A 19,150-nucleotide genomic window follows, 5' to 3' on the forward strand; every position below is an offset into this window, starting at 1 on the left:
ACTCTAGATTGTAAGTAGAATATTTCTGCTCATGCTCCTTTAATTTTCTTGATTCGTATGCTATTACCTTCCCTTCCTGCATCAGCACGTCGCCCACTCCTTCTTTGCTTGCATCTGTGCACACCACATAATCTTTGTTGGGGTCCGCTATGGTCAAAATGGGTGCGTTGGTGAGCAGGTATTTAAGTTGCTCGAAACTTTTTTGACACTCAGGGGTCCACCTAAAGGCCCTTCCCTTTTTCTGTAAGGAAGTAATGGGGTAAGCTACCCTCAAAAATCCTTCTACAAACCGTTTGTAATAGCTTGCCAACCCCATGAAGGATCGGATGTCCGCCACATCCTTAGGCACCGGCCATTCCATTATAGTCCTTATTTTTTCGGGGTCCACTGCGATTCCTTCCTTAGTAATTACATGCCCCAAATACTGTATTTTCTCTTTGTAAAATTCACATTTGCTGAACTTAGCGTATAGTTGGTGTTCTCGGAGGGTTTGCAACACTAGTCTGAGGTGCTCCTGGTGCTCCTCCATAGTCCGAGAATAAATCAATATATCGTCAATGAAAATCAGTACGAACTTATCCAAATACTGGTGAAATACGCTGTTCATTAAACACATAAAAGTTGTGGGGGCATTGGTCAATCCAAAGGGTAACACCACAAATTCATAATGACCATATCGTGTTCTAAAGGTTGTCTTAGCTATATCCTCTTCTTTAATTCTGACTTGGTGATATCCTGATCGCAAGTCAATCTTTGAGAAAACTGTTGCTCCCTTTACCTGATCAAACAGTTCATCAATACGGGGCAGAGGATACTTGTTTTTGATCGTCAATTTGTTTAATTGACGGTAGTCTATACACATGCGAAGGGTTCTGTCTTTCTTCTTAACGAACAACACCGGGGCTCCCCAGGGTGACACACTGGGGCGGATATAGTTTTTGTCCAGCAGCTCCTGTAATTGCATTTTTAATTCTGTCAATTCTGGTATGCTCATTCTGTAGGGTGCCTGGGACACCAAGGCTGCTCCTGGCACTAATCCAATGGTAAAGTCTATATCTCTTTTAGGTGGTAATTCATGAATCTACTCTGGAAACACATCAACAAATTCCTGTATCACAGGAATATTCTCTATTGCGGCTGTTTTATCTTTCGAGTTGGCATAGCCCACTTGGACAGCATAAATCTGACATCCCTTCCTAATACATTTTGTTAAGTGTGAGGCACGCTTGATTCCCTGCATTTCCTGCTTTATTCCAAGCTCATCCTTATAACTGATAGTCTTAGTTTTACAATTAATTATAGACCAGTGTTTCTCCAACCAGTCCATACTAATTAATACATCGTATGAACCAAGAGGAAGCACATTTAAATTTGTTGTAACTGACTGTCCTGCTATTTTTAAAGGACAATTTTTTATTTTAGCATTTACCCATCTTTTTGCACCCTGTTGCCAACTGAACTAGCCAAGGGTCCTTAAACTTAACGGGTTGTAACTTACAGAGCTCCACAATTCTAGGACTAATGTAACTTAATGTTGCACCGGGGTAAATTAAAATAGTTACAGCAGTGTCTAAGAGTTTACCTTCAAATTCCACCATGGTCGACTGGTACTCCGCCTGACGATCCTCCATAACAACATTAATCTTCGGTAGACTCCGTCCTACATCGCCAACCGTAGAAGCTTCATAGACTTGGGAAATGTGTTCAGTTCCTTTTTGTTGAGGGCAGTTTTTAACGTAATGGGGTCCACCACAGCCCCAACATTGCATAGGAGGCCTTGATGTCCCTTCGTTGTCCATTTTTCCGGGTTGTTCATTGATTCTGGACTCAATGGGAGGCTTTAATCGGAGAGAGTTCTTCTGTATGCTTCTGCTGTTTTGTCCCTTGGTGAATCCTTTGTTGCCACCTCCGCGATTACCCTTAGTACTTCCAGTCAGCTTGCTGCCTTTCTTATCAGCCCATCTCTTACCCAGGATTTCTCCCTTCTGTTTGCTTTGCTGGTAGCAAATTCGGGCTTTGCGTATAGCCTCGTCCATAGTCTTTGGGTGATCAAATTCGATTCTTTCTCTCATACTCAAGGGTAAACTGCTGACAAACCTTTGTACTTTAGCTTTTTCTTCCCGAATATAGGGCACATAACGTAATAATGAAGTAAAACGAGTGATGAACTCGTCCATAGTTTGTTGTCCCAATCTTAAGTCATGGAATTCTCTTGCCTTTTCATCATAGAAACGTTCTGTCAAGTATCTTTCTTTAAAGTATTTTTGAAATTTTTCCCAAGTGATAGTCTGTTTGCTTACTCCTTTCACCATTTTAACCTCCTCCCACCATAAGGTGGCTTTTCCCTGCAATTGGAAAACGGACAACCTTGCCTTAAGGTTGTGATCATATTCGTACAGCTGAAAATATTTGTTCATATTAATCAACCACGCCTCAGCTGCCTCCTCCTGTTCTCCGTCAAAAAGTGGCGATTTAATCTTGCGAAATTCCCCTTGCAACTCTATCTGTTTCCTTTTTGATGTTCGTTGTTTGGAGGCATTATCAGATCGTTCCTCTTCCCTTCCTTCTGACTCTTCAGGTACTGTATTTTGATTCTGTTCCCCTGACATCGTTTGTTGTTACGCACTAGGATTTGGTGGTTGTTGATTTTACTTGTCTAATAGGCTCTTTATAATTCTTTCCTGTTCCATTGTTAACCTTGCGTTATCCTCCCTCAATCGAGCCATCTCATTTTTCAATTCCTGCACTGTCTCCAAAATTACAAGGTTTGTATTGTGAGCCGCCTCCCCAAGCTGTACCCATAATTCGAGGTTATTCTCTGCAGGTCCCTATCCCACTACAAATCTGTGGGACGCACTGTCTGCTCTCCTCATGATGTCAATCTTTCTCCTGTACTTAAACATAAAATAACAGGTGAGTAGTCACACAATTTTTTTTTTAAGTGCTCAGTAGAGATGGAATTAAATTATATTTGATCTGTATAACAACTCAAATTTCCCAGAGGCCACAGTTTTTGATTCTGGGCTCTGATACCACTTGTAATGTCCCCGCCAATTAACCTACACGACCTACACATTTATAAAGTTTTTTTTTTAATATTTACACATATTTTACCACCCTGCATGGTTCTGTACGTAATTGCTTTTCCGATTTTAATGTCACCTACACGCGGCAACGATAGAAAAGGACTATGAATGGAATTATCTAGATGACCTTAATCATATTGGGAAATATCCCGCAGAAGATAGGGTATTGTCTGTGGATTTAAATGCTACATGCTGTTTCCGATCCACCTGGCCTATGGAATTTATATTGGCTGACTTGTTCACGTGATGAGGGCTCCTCTGCCTCCGCACCCTCGGGCTTCTCCCTGCATTGACGGTGGAGATGGGAGATAGCCCATCCGAGGGTGAAGCTGGCTCGATGCATATCAATTCGATTTATTGCTCCAATATGGCTTTCAACAAAACACTTAGTTTCGACTCTGCACAAATCCATTTCCTTCTCAGAGTCGAACAGGCTTAGAACCTCAGCTTGATGAGGGAGGGTTATCGTCCTGCTGCCTAGCCGCGTTTCTAGATCAACTTGGAGCTATTTCCTTAACGACAGAGGTCTTTGGTAAATGTTAGCATAGTGCTATTTGTCTACAAGTTTTAGTTCTTTTTTTTTTTAATTTTCTGCTCAGCCCAAGGTTCCTAACACATTACAGGCTTGATTTGATCTCTATAGGTGAGGATTCTAGTTCTTGTTTCCGTGAATCATGTATGGGTGCTGGTGTAGCTATCTCCAAGTTCGGCTGACGGGTATGTTCTTATATTCCTCTGCGTTCTATATTTTTTTTTAAGCTACAACAAGTAATGAAGGCCTTTCTGAATATGTAGAGTTGCATATTACCTCTGTCAACTAGAGATGGCCCTTTGGCCCATTCCTTACAGCTTTTCTCTTTCGCTTAATGGCAGAGTATTGAAAGAATTCAAACCTGACGGGCCCGCCCAGCTCTCGCAGGGTTGGGAATCCATCCTTCGAGAGGGTTATTTCTTTAAACTATTGACTATATTTTGGATGATCCCTCGAGCTCTATTATACTATTGTTCATGTAATGGATACTCTGTTAAGTGATTTTATTCAGGTTCTTACCCTGGAGAACATTTTTTACTCCTGGGTTTTACGGCTATTCATGCACACAATGCTTTTATGCATAATTCCAGTTTTTTTCTCCTACTATTGGTCTAGCTTCTACAACCCAAATTTTTTCGGTTAAGGGGTAAATGCCTACCTTGAGGCACATTACCTTTCGCCTTGGAATTTCTCTGTATTTACAAACCCTTTGTTAATTTTTATAAGTTATGGGATTATGATGAATATGCCACTGTAGCAGTGTATTCTTGCAAATATATATAATATATGTTGTCGTTCTGTGCACTCCTCCGTTGCCAGCGGGGGGTTCCATTTCGTATTGTATAATGTTAAGCTTTTTCATATTGTATAATGTACACCGCACGATAGCAAGGGCTTTGCTCTACCCAGTTTTAATTTTCTTGCGTGACATTGAATGAGAATCTGGCTCTGCATACTACTAGACTCATGTGTATATCCTACAGGATTATTACTTAAATTTGCCCTCATATATGCATTCTCTTTGAGCTATTCATTTCTGTATGAGGTCGAGACTTATAAGATTTGTTTTGCAGTCATTTTTCATGTATATGTGTATATTTGTCTGAATGCTTATCCTGTTGTCTCGTAGATGGATTTGCATGTGGAGAAGGTTCACTAAACCCTAGTTATAAAGTCTGCATCCCTTTGCGGTTGCGACTATGCCGCTCAGAAATTTTTGTTTTATATGTATATCGTTATTCCGCAAATGCTTCGAATTTCTAATCTGAAACATTATATTTTCCTACATTTTCTTTGTGATAAGCATATGAACAAATTTGAAGAAAGAGATCTGTTGGCCCTTCTGTTGTTTAACGGAATGTTTCTTTTTTTTATTACAAGAGCAATTTTTGAGAAGACCCTGAACCCATGGTGAACCTATGGATTTCTTGTTCTATTTTTCCTTCTACTGTAATTTCTGAAAGAGTCTCCCAGTAGACCATTCCCACATTTAACTCTCAGAATTTTAAAGAAGAGAAAACAAGATTCAAATTCTTCACAAGCGACATACACTATTGTCAGTAAAAGTTTCCCTAGGAGAACAGTCATTTCCCGCTTAGCTACCTATCCTGGTTTCCTATAAGAAAACTCCTCTCACTCCCTTCCCACAATGCATAAAGGAAAACCAAGGAGGAAAACAAGATTAACATTATACAGATTTCTAAAATAATCCTAACACATAGTTTTCTTACGTACTTGGAGTCCTCCGGCTGAAGAGTTGTTTCTGACAGTCACCCGAATCAGGGTCTGCTGTCTTCAATCCACCTGACCATGAGATTCGTCCTTCAGGACCAGAATCTCCCCCCTTGCTTCTTGCTAGACTGCAATCTTCTGCAAGTGCTCAAACAACGAGCAAGGCTATCTGGTCATCACCAGACTTAGCCACTAGATTTCTTTTTCTTTCACCTCTGCGTGTCCCTACAACGCAGATTTTCCTCTCCTCCCTTCCTTTTCTTTGGAAACTCTTCCAGTTAGGGGAGGTAGTTAGGGTTGCTTCCACAGTAACTGTCTTTCCACCTCAAGAGGACGACTTCCTCCTTGAGGATTTTTCCTTTTTAGGGAAAACATTTTTTTTTCCTTTTCCTCATCATGAGAACAAATTATATTTAAATTTTTAAAATAGATAAAAGTAACAGGTTCAGTTTTACATTTACCACAGTAAATTAAATATTTACATTTTTAACCCGGGGCATTACAATTAACTACTATAAAACTATTTCTGGAGAGCAAAACATTAAATATAAGTATTAAAATTATAGAAAAGAAAAGTGTTAAAAAATAATTGAATTATAAATATGTTTGTTTTTTTAATGTAGAAAATATTGTTGTTTTGAGGATTCTGCGATCAGTGCTTTGTGTGTTGTTTTGAGGCTTCTGCAATCAGTGCTTTGTGTGTTGTTTTCTTCATGAGTTCTCGCATCCATGACTTGTTTGTATCGACATTTCGAGCCCTCCACCGTGGCTCATCATCAGGATAGATCAGTAATTGTGTAGGACAAATCTCCTTGGATTTGAATAAATAGGGATGAGAGATGCACAGGGAAAGGTCGACTTTGCCAAACTTATTTTGTAATTTTGTAATTTTTATTTTTAAATATTTTTAATTGACTTAGAAATATTTAATTATGTAATTGAATTGTTTAATTAATAATTTTTAATTTTATGTTCATGTAGTTTAATATACATATATTTATTTCTTTTTATTTATTTTTGTTTTTGTTTTTATTTTTATTTATTAATTTATTTATGAAAAATTATGTTATGTTTGTTATTGTTTTATTTTATAATTACATTCATTTTAGTTTTTGTTCTTGTTGTTTAGAGTTATATAGAAGTTTATAATTATGTGATAGGAATATTTAATTTATTCCAATATTAATATTAAAATGAATTTTTAATTTATTTTTATTTTTATTTATTGTTTATTTAATTTATGATTAATTATATTATGTTTGTTACTACCTAGTTTCATAATTGATTTTATTTTAGATTTGTTCTTATTACTTAGAGTAAATTAATTAGTTTGAATTAGATTATATAGAAGTTTATAATTATGTGATAGGAATATTTAATTTATTCCAATATTTTTTTTTTTTCTAAATAAGACTATACTATTATTCACAGTAAAAGAGTAAAATTACAACATGGTGAGCATAGTGAGCCAGCTAGCCTGAGAGGAAGGCCATTTGAAACAGAAAGTGTCCAAAACTAAGAAATTGGACGAGACTTTGTTTTGCAGTCCCACGCAGGGGATCCAGAGGAACACAAACAGCGAGAAAACACAACAGAAACAAAAGATTGACCTCGACACGATAGCAGAAACTAAGTTCGACACATTTAACAAAAAATCCCTCTCAACTGGGCCGCAAAACCTGTTAAGAAGCTGCAAAGCTTGATTAAACATCCGGTATCTCCTCCACGATCCTGCACCAACCCCCTTCAGCCAGGTCCTGAGCTTGGGTCGCCTCATTTTCGTGCGTGACCGGAGGAACAGGCGCCATTGGAGTGACATTGACAATGCTGGCCGGCGGTTCCATCTCTCGCGGTGAGCCTGCAATTGGCATCGGAGCACTGGGATCGCCCTCTTCTTGGGCTTCCTCTAGAAAGAGGACTGAAACATGTGCAGTGATCTGTGGGCGATTAAGGGAACAGTTGAAGGTGAAGATAGCTGAGCCGAAGGAGGGCGAAGACGAAGAGCCTGGGGAGCTGGGTTCGAGAAATTGGCTGGGCCTCAGAATGCCCCCTCTTCCACTGCGTGAGCGAGGGTCCTGACTCGAGGCGGCATCACCGGAGGAAGGGCGAGAAGGAGCGCCCCGCGCTGAGCCTCTGCGGCTGAGCATCCTTTGGCGGAGCCGAGGCATGAAAACACCGTGAATGTTAACAAAACAAACAACAGGAGAGGTGCAACGCGGACCAAACACACAAGCCTGCGGATGGGTGCCCAAAGCCACAGCGGAGGACGGTGAAGTAGAGCCAGAGCCCAACCACCACGGAGACTTCGCACTAGCAGCACCCGCAACCATCCAACACAGCACAAGAAACAACAGAGTGTAACCATGGAGGAAACTGGCTAGTAAACATTTTCCCCTGCCTCGAGACCCTCCTGCCATAACTATGGCATTCATGGGAGCCGAGAGCCGATAACAGTCAGTGTGTGCGAGGAGGGACGACGAATTAATGTTAACCTCAAACATTCCCTTACACCCTGTTAATCCCACATGCAGATGATCCTCCCTCCACATGGCTTTCGGTCCTTTGTACAAGGTTGGCAGGTGGCGTCTCGGCTCCGCCCACTCCAGTCCCATCGCAGTGAATGCGACTCTAAACACCCGCATCCGGGGTAATTTATTCCAATATTAATATTAAAATGAATTTTTAATTTATTTTTATTTTTAGCTGTTGTTTATTTAATTTATGATTAATTATATTATGTTTGTTACTCCCTAGTTTCATAATTGATTTTATTTTAGATTTGTTCTTATTACTTAGAGTAAATTAATTAGTTTGAATTTAATAATAATCTAATGTTAATGGCACAAGTTTAATTTTAATGTTTGTTTTTATAATTTTAATGTTAATGAATATTAATGTTAATATTGTTAATCTAAGATTTATAGTTTATAATTTTTAGATGTAGAAAATATTTTTATATTTTATATGAGGAATATGGATGTTTTAATTTTAGAGAGTTTATCTATTTTTAATAATAAAGTTTGAAGTTGTAATATTAAATCTCTTCATGGAATTTGCAGGAATTAAATTTGGAAATGATTTGAAATATTCTTCCTAATTACCTAAAATAACCTAATCAATTTATGTATATAGATAATTTAACTTTTGAATTTAAATTCCTGTGATCCATAACTTGTATATTAAGAAATCTTTCAATTAATTTTAAGTGATAATTTAACTTTCTTATTACTACAAATATTTTTTAATAATTAAATAAAATAAATTGGTTAAATATAAACATTTTTATTTAATCAAGTAATAACAAAATAACTTGAAACCAAAAAAAAATCGAAGACAAACACTTTAATTTAATTATGCTAAAAAAAGTGAATATCATAACAAACTCAATAACATAGACGATCATAGACTTCTTAAGCTAGCTTTAAATTCCAGCCAAAACCACCTAAGGCTCAATCGGGGTGGCATAAAGACACCTAAGCTAGCTTTAAATTCTAGCCAAGAACACCTAAGGCTCAATCGGGGGTGGCATAAAGACACAAGGGCCTAGTTAAACTATTCGGAGATCAAGGAGAATGATGCTTTGCAAAACATTAATAACATTAAAGATATTGTTACTTCTAAGTTCAAAGAAAAAATGTGGTGTGAGAAAGATTTAGCGCCTAAAAGAAAATTAAGTTATTATAAGAAGGTCATCAACCCCACCCTAGAAGATCAAAAGTATCTCTCTATTTTAACTAGCTCAAAGAAGAAAATTAATATAGCAAAGATTAGAACGAATTCTCATGAGCTCCATAGTGAAATAGGTTGTTGGGCAGTTCCTAAAACACCATGGATGGAAAGGATCTGCCATATATGTGAGAATTGGAACATCCGGGATGAAAACCACTTCCTCTTAGAGTGCCCCGTGTACAACCACATTAGATCTCAATTTCACAATCTTTGTTATAATACTGACCTTCCTAGCCTTTTACAATGTCAAAATTATAGTGAGCTAGGGAGGCTTCTCTCCAAGCTTTTTGAGCATTGGAATAAAATCTTAAATCAAAATAAATAATTTGTTTCTTTAGGTCCGATAGACAAATGTTTGGTCTCAGCGGACGTTAACCATCATCATCATTATCATTGTTAAAACATTGAGTGATCATGATCACTTGCTTTTACTAAAAAAATTATTTAAAAAAAACTTCATCACGTGGATTAAAGTTGAAATATTGAATATTCAAAATTTTTATTTAATTAAATTTATTATAAAAAAATATTTTAAATTCAAATTATTAATTTTAATATATTTTAAATTAGATTATAATAATATTTAAATTTTGATTAATTATCTAATTTTATTATATATTTTAAAAAGTTAAATATAATTTTTTCCATAATTAATTTAACTAATTATATTTCTCAATTATAATTAAATTAATCAAAATAAAACAAATTTATTAAAATTAAAAATACATTAATTAAACCTAAAATATAACTCATAAAATAAAGTTGATTTTCAAAATTTATAAATTAATTAAAATATCAAAAAACCCTAATTATCCGAATCAATTTTAATAATTTTAACTAAAAACATAAAATTGAGTTTCAAAATTTATAGATTAATTAAAATATAAAAAACCCTAATTGTTCGAATGAGTTTTAATAATTTTGACTAAAAACTAAGAGAATGCCATAAAATAAAACTTATTTAAAAAAATTATAAATTAATTAAAACATAAAAAACACTAATTATTCCAGTCAAATTTTAATAATTATGACTACAAATTAAGAGAAAGGGAATCTTCCTACGTATTCTGATAATATTGAAATATCAACTAATTATTTAAAATCATCTTATATTTAAAAAATTAAACTTGTAATTTTTATAACTAATTTGATTATTTTTTTCTTTATAATTTAATTAATTAAACAAAAAAATTAGAAAATAAATAAATTAATTGAAATATGAAAGCACGAATTAATGATTTGAATTATTTTTAAATAATTGGATTATTTCTCTTTTTATAATTTAATTAATTAAAATAAAAAATTTATCAAATTAATAAATTAATTGAAATATAAAAATACAAATTAATGATTTTTATTTTTATTATTTTTATTTTATACGCAAAGGATAAAGGAAAATCTTCCTTTATACTTTAATAATATTAAAAAAATTAACTATGCAATTTTATTTATATATTAAAAAAATTAAACATTTTGATAAATAATTTAATAAATTTTATTTTTATTTAATTAATTAAAAGAAAATAAATTTATAAAATACAAACAAATTTATAAGATTATCGAAATAAAAAAATACTAATTAATAATTTAAGTTAATTTTATTTTTATACATAATAAAACTAAAAAATATATCTAGATATATTTTCTGATGATGATGATGGTGGTGGTGGTTAACGTTCACTGAGATCAAACTTTGGTCTATCAGACCTAAAGAAACAAATTATTTAGTTTGATTTAAGATTTTATTCCTATGCTCAAAAAGCTTGGAGAGAGCCTCCCAAGATCACTGTACTTTTGACATCGTAAAAGGCTAGGAAGGTCAGTGTTACAACAAAGATTTTGAAATTGAGATCTAATGTGGTTGTACGGGGGGCACTCTAAGAGGAAGTGATTTTCATCCTAGATGTTCATATTGTCATTGAGATGGCCGAACCTTTCCATCCATGGTGTTTTAGGAACTGCCCAATGACCTGTTTCACTATGGAGCTCATGAGAGTTCATTCTAATCTTGGCTATATAAATTTTCTTCTTTGAGCTAGTTAAAACAGAGAGATACTTTTGATCTTCTAGGGTGGGGTTGATGACCTCCTTAAAATATCTTAATTTTCTTTTAGGTGCTAAATCTTTCTCACACCACATTTTTTCTTTGAACTTAGAAGTAACAATATTTTTAATGTTATTAATGTTTTGCAATGCAACATTTTCGTCGATATCCCAATATTATTATATTGTATTGTACAAATTATCAACTAATTATTTATCCATTTAAAAAAATTAAATTTAAAATTTTAATAATTAACCTAACTCACTTTTCTCGTGTAATTAATCAAAATTAAATAAATTTACAAAATTTATAAATTTATTAAAATATAAAAATACTAATTAATGATTAAATTTTATTTTATTGCTATGTCCCATAAAATTTGGAGAAGAGAGAATTTTCACATTTATTCAATAATACTAAAACCTTGTTTAATAATTTAATTTAATTTAAAATTTATTTAATATTTTGATTATTTCATCTTTCAATAATTGTTTTATATATATATATATATATTTTTTCATGTAATTATCAGACAGCTTATATGATCTCAATATAACAAATATAGCTTTTTTTCCTCTGAAAAAAAAAATATATATTTTTAATTTTTAATTAATTAAAAAAATTGAAATATACATTAAAATTTATATTTTTAAATTCAATAATTAATCTCATAAATTCATTTATCTATTTAAATAATTTATATAGTGAAAAATTCTAACATCAAATTAAAAAAATTAACTAAATCCACACATTAAAACAAATATACAAAATTTGTAAATTTATTAAAATATAAAATACCAAATTAATTCAATTTTAGTTTTATACCTGCCGAAGCTAAGGAGAAGGGGAATCTTCATACGTGGAAACTTTTGCTTACATGTTGGCTTTGGGTGGAGTGTAGTTCAGTTTTTTGGACTTCAATTATTACATTTGTCTCTTTTATTTTGTATTATTGGCACACGAAGACAACGCGTCTAAGGAATACCTGACCTTGCTTTGCTTTTATGTGTTGCGTGTTTAATTCTTCGCCGTAGGTTAAGCTTTCACTTTGATAATTGCATCCACACTTTTTGGGAGTAATTTGTGTAGTTTAGAAAATATAAACATATGTGAAAGGAAACATTTTGCATTTTTTTAACAGAATTAATATATATTTAAGTCCGTGGGGTGGCGGAATACAGGAAGCCTGCCTGCAAACAAAAGCAATGCTCTCTGTTCTATGGAATTTGGGTTAGCTTCGGCATGGTGGTTCTAGCACTGGGAAATGACGCTATCTCAAGGTCCGTTTCACATCTAGATTTCCCTTCCCTCTTTGAAAATTCTCTTTGTAACCTGTAATTGTCGTAAATATTTGCGTCAAGAGTCTCTGGGTGGTTGTAATCATCCATGTTCTTTTTCTGTTCTTGCAAAATATGGGGTATGACCTAGTTTTTGAGTTGGTTGTCGCCCTTTCACCAACTTCCTTGCAAAGCTTTGAACCAATTGTTGTCTCTTTCAACTGTCTAGTGCTTGTTTGTGGGGTTTGGTATTTAGGGGATTTTTCTATTTAGTTTTAAAATAGTCTTTAGGGCTCACAGGACCTTACAATCCACTTTGCTCTTCGGGTACAGGTCATATATTTAGTCGTTAGTCTTCAAGATCGAATCAAGGTGTTTCAGTGCCATGTCATTTGTACATCATTAGTTCTCCAAATTAAAAACTCATGTGTGGTCCTAGGTCTCCCTTAAGACTCCATCACACTTCAGTCCTTTAACATCTCCCTCTCCTCCTCAGTTTACTATTATTTTAGTACTCACATCTAGTTTTCACCTCTCCACTATAATTCTTGCCATCGTTTTATGTTATTTTTCGTAGTATTAGTCTTTGTGGTTTGCAGGGAACTCATGGCGCTTAGGAAATGACAATTGACATGTTGAGGAGGAGTTGCACAACCTTCCTCATCAAAGCATCGATGAATTTTTGGATGGGAGTCCGTAGCTAACTTTTTTGAGGCTGCTCCATTAGAGGTGTGGAAGTAAATTTTGAAACTTGAAGCCAAGGAATTTGGTGATCAACAATACTTTTCTGACTCTGAGATTAGTGGAGGTTGTCTCATATGGGTACCGGATCTTGACAAATTCAGGAAGAGACGACTTCACTGTCTGCACTCCATCACCCTTCATCGCCAATTGCAGGCTCTACTAAAATGGTCATTAGGGATAAACACACAAATTGACAAGTACAAAATCTTTGTAGGCCAGAAAGAAATCAAGCGCATTATGAGAGACATCAACTACAACTTGGATAACACAACAGTAAGGTTGAATCGGGTGGAAAGATATATTGTTTCAGACTTTGACACTGCATGCAAAGGTCACGATGAAGAGGATGCAGTTACCAATGCAGTTCCTCTCATTTCCATTTTTTTCCAATTCAACCCTATCGGAGAATAATTCACATGAAGTTGGCTCTCTAGGATCGACAGTCGTCATCCTTGATTAATCTACTTATATTTCTATTTTATTATTTATGTTTTGTGGTTTCTATTATGTTCTTGTTGTTATACTTTACCATACTCATTTTAACTAGCCTAAATAGTAAGTTTTGTATAGGGGGTAGAAAGGAAGATGAATAGTTTCAGTGACTCCCTATTCTTCTGGGTCTACATATGTCTAGAATGACCCTAATTTTGGTTTCTATAACCAGGTTTTTTGGTAACATTGAGACTTCCAGCATCTTGAACAATTTCATAAGCAAAATCTTATGTAATCTCTTTGGTTTTTGATAGTAATACAAGTAATACAAAACAAAATAATATGAATTTAGAGTTGAGTTTCATATGTATTGTGAAGGTAGGGATGGAGGACCACCCAAACTGAAAAGAGGGGAGTGAGTGGCTACTTGAGTAAACTCAAGTGAGAAAATCTAGCACGAGGAAAGAGAGGATTAAGAAGAGAGGGAAGCCTATTAGGTTATTAGGGTAGTTAGTGGTTTAAATCATGATTACGTTAGTTTATGGTTATATATTATGAAGATCCTTCACATGGACTTTAGAAATTAGGCTTTATTATAAAATCAAGTTATTTTTTTTATTAATTAGAGTTAATTTATTGGCCATTCCTTTAATACACTAAAAACTCTAATATTGAAAACACAAATTGAAGTGTGGGAAGAACTCACCCAAAATTCATTCATGTAGGTGCATAAGAGGAGAGTGTGACTTTCCTCCAAGAGTGATAACCATGTTGGAAGATCCTACATACACATTTATAGTTTCCTACGAGATAAGACATAACTTGATCTCCAATACACACACTTGCACACGAGATCTCTTACCATAAAATATATTCCAATGATAAAACTAAGTAATTCCATTAGAAAGTGTGATACCCTCCTTGTCTAAGTGTTGATGGAACCTCCCTTGAGGTTATAGGATTGAAATGTCCAAGGCATAAATGGAACTATGCCAAAAAATATGTCATACATAAATCAACAAGCCTTCATTACAATAAGTCTTCAAGGTTGGACTCAAGCTAATCACAAAGAGATGCCAAAGATGGCATGTTCAAGTGGCCCAAGAATATAGAAAAGGTGGAAAATCAAGATGTGTTTCTTATTGAGCGTATATCTACAAAGTAGGGTTTCCAAAATAAGTTTTCAAAATAATCTAAAAAGAGCCAATAGTAGATGTGCCTTTTTACAAATGGAGATTAAATTGTATAAATAGGCAAGGTAGCGACCTTAATGCATTAGGTTAGTCATTAAAAGGCATGAGTCATCTAAAATAATCATGCCATGTGCATTGTTTCAATACCACAAGTTTGATAATATTATGCACCAGACTTCCAAGCCCAAACCACCTCTCTATTACATGTGTTGTGGAACATAGATGTGGTATCCTCTTAAGAAGCCAACCCTCAACCAACATTCTTTGCCAAAAGACAAGGTATGTTCAATTAATTTTAACTCATTCTAGCCCCATTAATAATGTCTTAAATGCATTTCATTGTTGTGAAGTCACAATAAAGCATCCTAAGTGTTTAGGGGTGAAATGACGGTTTGCATCCCCAACCAAATCCATAAAGTTAGGAAATGCCCCAAATGAGTTCCTTAAGGGTCAAAGTGAATCAAATTGATAACTAAGTGCAAGAGACCAAGGGAAAGAAGCCATCCAAGGTTTTACGTAAGTGCTAAAGATTGTTAATAAGTCACACATCCAAGTTAAGGGAGAAGGAACTCTAATAAAATGGTTCATCATCAAAGAATTATTAGGCTTAAGAGATAGTTTATCATCATTGGGTGTGATAGACATAAATTTAACACATGACCAGACATCACATTATATCTCCCAATAAATAAAAGCAAGTACTCAATTGTTAATATCATATGCTACAATGCCAACTATATTTAATGTAAATTTTGTGTGAACTACTTAATTACACTTATTGCACTATACATTCAACATTATATAATACATTAAATTAAAATCATCATTGTAATTGTAATTATTTTACTCATACACATATTTTAATTCAATCATATTACTATTTTGTAATAAATACTAATTAAATATTATTATAATTAAATTTATTGAATTAACATTCCACTACTAATAGAACTTTGCATTCTATATTTTTTTTTTAAATTTAAATTTATATCCTTACAAAAAATACAAGCTTTTAACCATTACATTCATTCACGTTATATAGGAACTATACTCCTATAATATACTCTAAATAATAAAAAATATATTAAACTAAACTCCTTAAATAATAGGAAAAACAACTCATTTTTTCCAATAAAACTAAGTTGTCACATAATATAGATGCTTATAATGTTACACCATGTTTATAAGTTTAGATATGCGGATTCTTAGATAAGAGCCATGAAATAGAATGTTACACTGTTTATAATTTTTTAATGTGTGAATTTTTCGATAAGTTTTTACAAGTCTTTTTAAAAGGAAATGTATATTTAAATTAAAAGTTGATTATATATTTATGAAATTGAAATTAGATAATTGCAATAATGTATTATAATTTTAAGGTAATTCATTTGGTAAGTGTTGTGAAAATAAAGTGTTATATATTAAAAGATTGGAAATTCAAATCTTTAAGATTTATGTCTATCTAATGCATATTAAAAGGTGGTTGGAAAGGTGGTTGGAATGCACTGTGTCACATTACTATGAAACACTTCCATTTCTATTAAATAAATTAATAATTTAAAATATTGAAATCAAACCCCATTTTAAAAATTAAAATTAAAATAATAATAATTTTTTTATACTTCATTAATTATATATATGTATTTATTTAATCTTTTATCAACTATTTTTTTAATCATTTTGATGGTTGGCCAATTACAACTTACTTTATCTATTTATATTTTTTAATCTTTTATAAATTATTTTTATAATCATCTTTATTTTTGTCTAATTACAAATGGCATAATCTAACTAATAGACGAAACAACTCTCTTGGTTGGAATCTCGAAATACAATTTTCAACTTTCTTGGTTGGAATCTTAGAATACAATTTTGACTGAGATTGTGCTTTCTTATTATTTCAAATGTGTTTTTGAATATACAAATGGAATCAACACCCTAAAAAACCTTGAGGCACTCGAACTTTGCATTTTAAACAAATTCAACTTATAATTCTTAAAAATCTCTATTAAGTTTAAAACACAATTAGGTAATAAAAAAGCTCAAGAAAATTCACGCACTTTACTTTTTCCTTTCATTTTCTTGATGAATTCATTAACTCATATTTTTATTGACTAATTTTAATTATAAATAAATGTTACTTTTAATTTAGCACCCTAAAAAACACTTGAGACACTCCAACTTTGCATTTTAAACAACTTCAAATTATGATTATTAAAAATCTCTATTAATTTTTGAACAAAATTAACTAATAAAAATACTAAAAAAATTCATGTAATTTAAGTTTTTCTTTTATTTTTCTTTGATGAATTCATAAACTCATATTTTTAGTAACTAGTTTTAATTATGAATAGATGCTAATTTTAGTTTAGTAAAGTATAATTATTTTAATTCTCAATAAATGATGCATTTTATAACACTGTAATTTTGATTTTTTATCTTTTAAAAAATTGTTGGTTTTATTTTTATATGATCTTTGTGGTTGTGATAATTTTGTATTAATTTAAAGGTAATATTGTCAAATATCTTAAAGTCTAACCATGTTTTTTATTTTTTAAAAGGGGAGGCAAGGGTGATGAGTTGGAATCTTTCACCCCAAAGGAATAATTGAAGGACATTATGTTTTTTTTTTTTTTTTTGCAAGCTTAGGTAGGTCCTTTTTTCTATTTATATAAAAACAAGCTGAATCCACGTACTATCAATAGATGGCCTCAACTTGCCCAGTGGGAAACCAAGTTTGTTGGCCACCTATGCATATTATACGCCATCCAAAATTGGTAAGTTAGAAGTCTTTCTACCCAGGCTATATAAACAGAACTATTTAAAAACCAGTTTTTATCTACAGTTCCCATAAACATGCATATAAAAAGAAAAACCAGTCGCTAAAAAACAGTGACCTGAGATCATATGCTTAGTCTATTCCTTCTGCTCATCCTGGTCTGGCTCAACAACTGTTGGATCTTTTGCTGAGCCTTTGTTTGCTGGTGTCATTTCCACGATACATGGGATGTGTCTCTGTATACGATCCAGGCGCATATCTTGTTTACAAAGCTGGAATTGTATGGTCTGCAGGTCCCATTTGTAATCAGGCATATCCCTGATTATCAGTGCCATCCCCATGGAGACTTGCTCCACTGCCTTACACACCAACTTCTTCATGAGCCAGTACAAATGAAGAGTCTATTTATATTGAGACATCTGGCCTCTCGTATTGCCAGGGTCAGGAATGAGGTCTCTCCATTCTTCCATCTCTTCCTCCGAGTCCTCTTCCTTAACCCTGTCTTCCATCTCATCAATAATTTTCCTGATGCCAACATCTGTGTCTTTCATATAAGCTCTGGCCGCTTCCTTCACGGTCTCGTCCATGGGACGTCGCCCCAACCTTTTGCCTAGGGTGTCACTGTCCTGAGAGCGCGGACCAATATTTGTCCTGCCCCTACGACCACGACCACGACCTCTGGCTGTTCGTGCCATGTCTTCGCTCCCTTCTATCTGTTCACAGTACTGAGTCAGGATAAAATCGTTTTCCAACCAAATTCCCATAAATTTTGGTGTTTTCTGTTTACCTGTCCTATCTCGCTTGTGCCTGCACTCCTCTGTTCCTAGATACCCCGATGGGCCCAAGTTAGTCCGCCCCTTCTCCCTACTCCCCCTTTCCTGATTTTCACTCAAGTTTCTGGGAACTGTCTCTTCGTTAGTTCCTCGGTCTCCCCCTTTTGTTTCCGACTAGCTAACCCTTTCTCAGGGCTTCGCCAGTATGGTGAACCCATGGATCTAACTATTAAAATTCTCCCCCATCCTCCCTTGCTGGCTGGTTCCACTCCCTTTCTCGTCTGTGTTCCCCCCTGGGAGGTCTTCTCCCTCTTTCTTGGCTTCTTACCCGGTTTCCCCTCCCAGGCTCGCTCCCTTCTATGACTCGGGCTTCCCTCCCCTACCTAGACTCCTTGCCTGGTTAAATTGTCCAGACTATCCGACCTCCCGGCCTCACTATCACTCTCCATTTTAACCTTTATGATTTTGGTTCTGAACTCAGTAGGCCCCTTCCTATCTATATCTATACCCCTTTTCTTTTCCTGCCGCAGAGCTGAGCTACCGGGCTCTCCTCTCCCCCGATTCCCATGCTGTTTATGCAACAAAACCTCCTCACAAGGTCTTGCCTTCTCCCCCAGACCCCTGTTTCTAACCCCATCTGACATACTGCAATTTGCTATTTGAATTATAGAGCATAGATAGTAAACATACCCAGTATTTCGCTTCTTGTGTTCTGGCTGTTTGTCTAGCTTCCTCGTCGTGCTTCTTCTTTTTTTTCTCTCCAACTCTAACCATCCTTCCTTCCTTACTCCCTCTTTCATACCTCCTCACATCACCTTGTTGTCCCATCC

The 19,150-nt window shown here is 34.2% G+C and overlaps 1 protein-coding gene across 1 annotated transcript; it reads right to left on the reverse strand.

Annotated features, from left to right (window-relative positions):
- Nucleotides 1-1,081: 1,081 nt before the first annotated feature.
- LOC149211997 (uncharacterized) lies at nucleotides 1,082-2,609 on the reverse strand. The gene is made up of 2 exons (XM_089388528.1): nucleotides 1,583-2,609; nucleotides 1,082-1,389 (listed from the first exon to the last, which is right to left on the reverse strand). The coding sequence occupies exons 1-2, from the start codon at nucleotides 2,607-2,609 to the stop codon at nucleotides 1,082-1,084; spliced, it is 1,335 nt and encodes a 444-aa protein (XP_089244654.1).
- Nucleotides 2,610-19,150: the final 16,541 nt, after the last annotated feature.

The sequence above is a fragment of the Pinus tabuliformis genome, chromosome 1_1, assembly GCF_031772625.1.
Source record: "Pinus tabuliformis cultivar Carrire ecotype Pingquan chromosome 1_1, CPIR1, whole genome shotgun sequence".
Taxonomy (NCBI): domain Eukaryota; kingdom Viridiplantae; phylum Streptophyta; class Pinopsida; order Pinales; family Pinaceae; genus Pinus; species Pinus tabuliformis.

What these genes read in the sequence shown, in the direction of transcription:
- LOC149211997 (XM_089388528.1), bottom strand. Translation starts at nt 2,609, where the DNA reads ATGTCAGGGGAACAGAATCAAAATACAGTACCTGAAGAGTCAGAAGGA. An exon ending in GACCATGGTGGAATTTGAAG is followed by an intron (nt 1,390 to 1,582) that starts GTAAACTCTTAG and finishes TAAAAATAGCAG; the next exon opens with GACAGTCAGTTACAACAAAT.